Source organism: Pyrus communis, chromosome 16 (genome assembly GCF_963583255.1).
Source record: "Pyrus communis chromosome 16, drPyrComm1.1, whole genome shotgun sequence".
Classification (NCBI taxonomy): Eukaryota; Viridiplantae; Streptophyta; class Magnoliopsida; order Rosales; family Rosaceae; genus Pyrus; species Pyrus communis.
This window is the reverse complement of record NC_084818.1, coordinates 5,178,022-5,183,587: the sequence shown is the minus strand read 5'-3', so window position 1 is coordinate 5,183,587 and position 5,566 is coordinate 5,178,022. Positions and strand designations below refer to the sequence as shown.

Genomic DNA, 5,566 nt, shown 5'->3' with positions numbered 1-5,566 from the left:
TATGAGGTGATAGAGACTCTATAGAGAGTCCCACTTTTGAGCGAGTCTCCTTAGCAATTCTCATAATTTTTGCCTCTCTCTTTTATCAAGTAATTAAAGAAACCAAAAAAAGTTGAGGATCCATCATAAAACCATTTAGCAATATGAGGACTAACTCGACTTATTTATAAACTCAAGCAAGGTCTCTCATTCCCTCAATGTGGGACATTCTTAACACGCCTCCTCACGTATGACGAATTTTCAAACCAAACACGTGGACAATACAAACGGGGTGATGTGGAGCGCGTGTGTGGCCATTAAGCTTTACACATGAGACAACCTACTTTACCATAAAACTAATTAATAATATATGGATTAACTCAACTTACCTATAAGCTCGTACAGGTCTTTCCTCCTATTAATATGGGACATTCTCAACAGAAAGGGGAAAAAACTATGAATCCCCCCACCAACAGATAGCAGACATGACTCATGAATATAAATATATCATGTGTGTCGAAGTATTTTATTGTTGCCCCAAAGTAAGACAAATTAGCCTTGTCAATTGTCATTGGATGCAATATGAATCCTTGTAGACCCATAAAGATTCAGCAATATTGATACAATGATTTCTGGCTAGCTCCAATCATTTTCTTTAATTAATCAATTTTTTCACTATACTTTGATCATATTATCATCCTTTCATGATTACAAGATGTACAATTAGCTCAAAGGAAGCAATAAAAAGATTTCGTTACATACATTCATGTAATTTTTGTAGTGAAGAAAATTAATTAATGTCACGATGTATTTCGCGGAGACTTTAAGGATTCGACTTGAGATTTTCCTCGAGGGCCATTCAATCTTATGTAAAGCCTGTATTCATTGAACGTCATAGGAGAATATTGTGCAGGCTTGTCCGGCGTTACAAGCTCCTTCGCCGGTTGAATGGGTATGTCGCTCTTCGGATTGTAGAAGAAGGCCAACGAGAGTCTCTCTTTAGCTGGGTTTACGATGACCCTGTGCTCTACACTCTTGTACGTTGCATTACTTAAGACCTAATTCAAAACAAAGATTTGGACAATACCATATGAGAAATAGTTCAATTTATAAAAATTAGAATATTGATAGGAACAAAATGAGTGATTATTTGTCGATAGTATCCTTTTAAACAATATTCTATAACAATTGCATGTATAAACATAGCAATTCATTTTTCTTCAATTCTTGAATAATTTTTCTTCAATTCATTTTTTGAAAAGAAAAATATATTGATAATGCATGTCGTTTAAGTTCCAAACAATCATCACTTGGCACAACTTGTTCATGCACCTTGCTGTTTTTAAGCAGGCATGGAAATATGAGTCCATCACATGGAGTGATTAAAAGAGGCACGTTTTGACCCAAATTGTATGACTTGGTAAGGAAGAGGAGGAGCAGCCCATCACAAGTTGACCCCTCCATGTGCTTGTGATTCATGCATATTGGTAAACCATACATTTTTTTTATTTAATACTTAATATAACAATATTGGAATGGATGATGTATGCGAAATAATATAATGAGTCAGCCGATAATAAGATATCGAATTGTTACTACGAGAATCGAAAGATCAAAATATAGCTAAACCATAACACTAGTGTATAAAATTTTCAATATTATAATTTTTATATGAGCTTAATCTAGAGGACAAAATAAATATAATAAACGAATAAAACCAACAAAAAAAAAGTAGTAGAAAAATCACCTGAATTTGATCCCCAATATTGACAATAAAAGCGTGTGGAGATGGTTTCACAGTGATCCAAGCCCCATCTTTCCGGACTTGTAGACCTGGGACTTGTTGGTCGGCGAGCAAAATGGTCATTCCGCCGGGGTCCGAGTGCGACGACAGGCCAAGGGTCAGGTCAGGCTGGGGGCACTTTGGATAAAAGTTAGTCCTTAGACATGCCCCAATGTCTTGGCCACCAAATGCATTTTGGAGAAAGTCTTCTCCTAATCCAAGGTTTAGTGACAAAGCCTTCAATATCCTCCCACCAAGCTTCACTACCTCCTTTCCATACTCATCTATTACTTCCCTATTAACCATGCAAATACACAACTCAATTATCGTGAAAAAAAAAGGATACACAACTTAAATTTCCACAATAAGGAAAAAAAAATATAAAAATTCATCTCAAGGAATTCAAATTCTGACATTTCGACTTAAAAGATAAATCGTAAATATTGTTACAAATCCAACAGACAAGTTTAACGTGAAACTAACTATTAAAAAGTTAAGTACAACTCGCTTGTACTGTAGACGAATTTTATTTCCCCAGTATGCACATATCACTTACTATACATATGGTTTTTTGGTTTTCCCGAGCATGCAATACAAATAATTATTAGGGATGATTTATGATTATGAAGAACATACAGAAAATCGGGAAGACAAAATGTAAGATCCCACATCATCTAGGGGTGAGGATCCTATAAGCCTTATATGTATATTTTTCATTTCTATCTAGCACAAGGCCTTTTGGGAACTCATTGACTTGGGTTCCGTAGGAACTCCGACGTTAAGCGAGAAGGGGCCAAAGCATTCCCAGGATGGGTGATCCACTGGAAAGTTCTGCTCGCGTGAGTTCCTAGAAACAAAACCGTGAAGGCGTGGCCGGAGCCAAAGCGGACAATATCGTGTTTCAGCGGAGTCGAGCCCGGATGTGACACAAAACATATCAACTAGTTCTTAATATAGTGATATTTTTACTATAACAAGTTGTAATATTTAAATACGAATATTTCCATCCATCCATACGTAACGGAAAAGAGAACCACACACTAATTATTTAAGTATGAATAATTAGAAACCTATAATTAGAAACCTATAATTAGAAACCTACCTTCCATAATCAGGGAGGGCAGGCCACTTGTTGTAGTCCTTTAAGCACGACGGAAGATAGTGAAGGAAATAGTAATCGCTCCAGTCAAGAATGGCGCCTCTCTCAATTCCAAGCCTACTCCCATACCCTTCATAAGTCTTTGGTGAGTTGGCATACGCCTGCTTCAACTCCATCGGCAAGTGGAAGAATTCCCGCCAAACCTCTTGGGTTTTGTCCATCAGTCCCGGGCTAACGCCGTGGTTCACCACTTGGAAGAATCCCCACTCACGGCACGCCTCCGAGATTTGGCTAAGCGTGGCGGCACGCGGGCGATCGTCTTCGCCGGATAAGCCTTGTAAGTCAATAACTGGGATGTTGGCATGATTAGAAAAATCGGATGATGAGATATAGGTGGGTCTATCAGGTGGGGGTTTGATGTATCGATCTGGGACTACGGGACTGTTGGATAAGGATTGTACTCGGACTATTGGCTCTGGCCAATCCTGTGGGCAACTCATGGTGTTTTTAGTAGCTTTGGAGTTCAAGTTTTCGATGCTTTGTAGTTTGTATGTATATATAGACAACAATTGTGTATATATAGAGCGGGATGACATCATGACAACCAACTTTAAAAAGAACAACGATTTTTTGGACTAGGATTATCTTCCTTCTTATATCCATCCCCTTTCCTCCTCTTCTCTCATATATTAGTTTTTGTCTTATTATCTCTATAAAACAAATTATATAAGATATTGACGTTGCTAAATTGTAACCGTTCAAATAGAAGGAGATAGAAAAAGAAAGATTAAGAGAGGAGAGAATCCTCTAACCAATTTTTTTCTCAGTTTTAAGTGTGGGAGAGAGAGGATCATGGGGCGTGGATGAGAACGCAGAGGAACAGTAATTAAACGTGGGGTATGTAACTATAGTGGTGGGGAATGAAATGGACGTGAAAGAGAGACGTGAAATATGAATAATGCTAGAGAGATTAAATTTAAAAATTCAATTTGTAAACTAAATGATGTGCCATTAATAGGAATAAGTATGTTTATCAATGTTTAAGTAATAAATCAATCATCAACTTTCATGTCTTTTAGTTTTCCAAACTTAGTCTCCAAATTTAGTTTTCCTAGTATTACCCAGTGAAATATATATACAAACTTTTTTAACAAGTTTCAATCAGATACAAGGGTACTTTAGGTGCAGAATTGAGCTTAACTAAGTTTTTTTTTTTTTTTTTTTTAATTTTTACAAACGATATTATCTATATTAAGAGGGAGAGAGTGAGTTTAGCCTCACAATGAGTTAGTACTAATGTGGTTCAAAATTGCTTTTGGCTATAATTGAACCTAAGACCTCTCACTTACAAACGAAAATGAATACCACAAGACTGTAGTACTAAGTGGCGTAAGCTTCTAAGTTAGTTAATATGTTTTTTGTTCTGTACTCAAATTTGAAATTCTCTTTCTATAATTTAAATAAACTTTTTTTTATATGTCAAATGGTAGATTTGTTAGATTAGATGTTAGATTAGTCGTCAATGAGATTTGAACCCAAGCCGTCATACAAAAGCTCAACTTCTTTCCACGATAAAAGGTCACTTGCAAATTAAATAAAGAATAATGCTAGAGAAACCAAATTTGCAAACCAATGGTTGTTGATGATTGAATTATTAATTAAGCGTTGATTAACGTGCTTATTTTCTATTGGTGACACATAATTTAGTTTGCAAATTTGATTTAAATTTATAATCCTCCAAGCATTATCCTTAAATAAATATTGGGGTAAACTATTCTTTGTCTTAAAAAAAATATTTCTTGTTTGCCTAAGGTTTTGACTAATGAAGGAACAAGATTTCAGATTATATAGTAAACCGTGTACACACTAGAAAAGAATGACAGTTATGGCGGCCGGATGAAAAGAGACTAAGAATAGTGGTTAGTTATAATCTACGAAATTCGGAGATCTGAGTCATTGAAATTTGATCAAACGGCTAAAGTTATAAATTTTAAAATGGGCCCCTATTTGTAACCGTTGGATCAAATTTCAATTGCCGAGATCTCCGGACTTGTTAGATTAGGAGGAAATGATCCGGAGATGATCCATTTCCAGCAAAACAAAACTGGGGAAAAAAATTGAGAGATTTTTTTTTAATTTTATTAAAATATTTTTATTTACTTATTTTCTGTTGTTATTTAATTTTCTTTTTTTTATCAGATAAATTTGTAAAGCATGAGCATCTAGAAGTGATTCTTTTTACCTTTTTTGTTGGAACATCAAGAAGAGGTCGACACAGGCTAGGGTTCTTTTAATAAGAAGGGAATTTGGACAAATACCATATGAATTTATAAGCAGGTGCGTCAACATTGTGACATCCCACATCGTCCAGGGGAGTGATCCTTATATGTATATTCTCATCCCTACTTAGTACGAGGCCTTTTGGGAGCTCACTGGCTTCGGGTTCCGTTGGAACTCTGAAGTTAAGCGAGTAGCGTGTGAGAGCACTCCCATGATGGGTGACCCACTGGGAAGTTCTCGTGTGAGTTCCCAGAAACAAAACCGTGAGGGCGTGATCGGGGCCCAAAGCGGACAATATCGTGCTACGGTGGTGGAGCGAGCCCGAGAAGTAATCCGCCCCGGGCCGGGATGTGACAATTTGGTATCAGAGCCTAACCCTGGCCGTGGTGTACCGACGAGGACGTCGAGCCCCTAAGGGGGGTGGA

General features: G+C 36.9%; 1 protein-coding gene across 1 annotated transcript; it reads right to left on the bottom strand.

The window, feature by feature from the left end:
- Window positions 1-477: 477 nt before the first annotated feature.
- LOC137720715 (jasmonate-induced oxygenase 2-like) lies at window positions 478-3,487 on the bottom strand. The gene is made up of 3 exons (XM_068459822.1): window positions 2,865-3,487; window positions 1,727-2,057; window positions 478-1,037 (listed from the first exon to the last, which is right to left on the bottom strand). The coding sequence occupies exons 1-3, from the start codon at window positions 3,458-3,460 to the stop codon at window positions 780-782; spliced, it is 1,185 nt and encodes a 394-aa protein (XP_068315923.1). The 5' UTR covers window positions 3,461-3,487; the 3' UTR covers window positions 478-779.
- Between the last annotated feature and the right edge of the window lie 2,079 nt (window positions 3,488-5,566).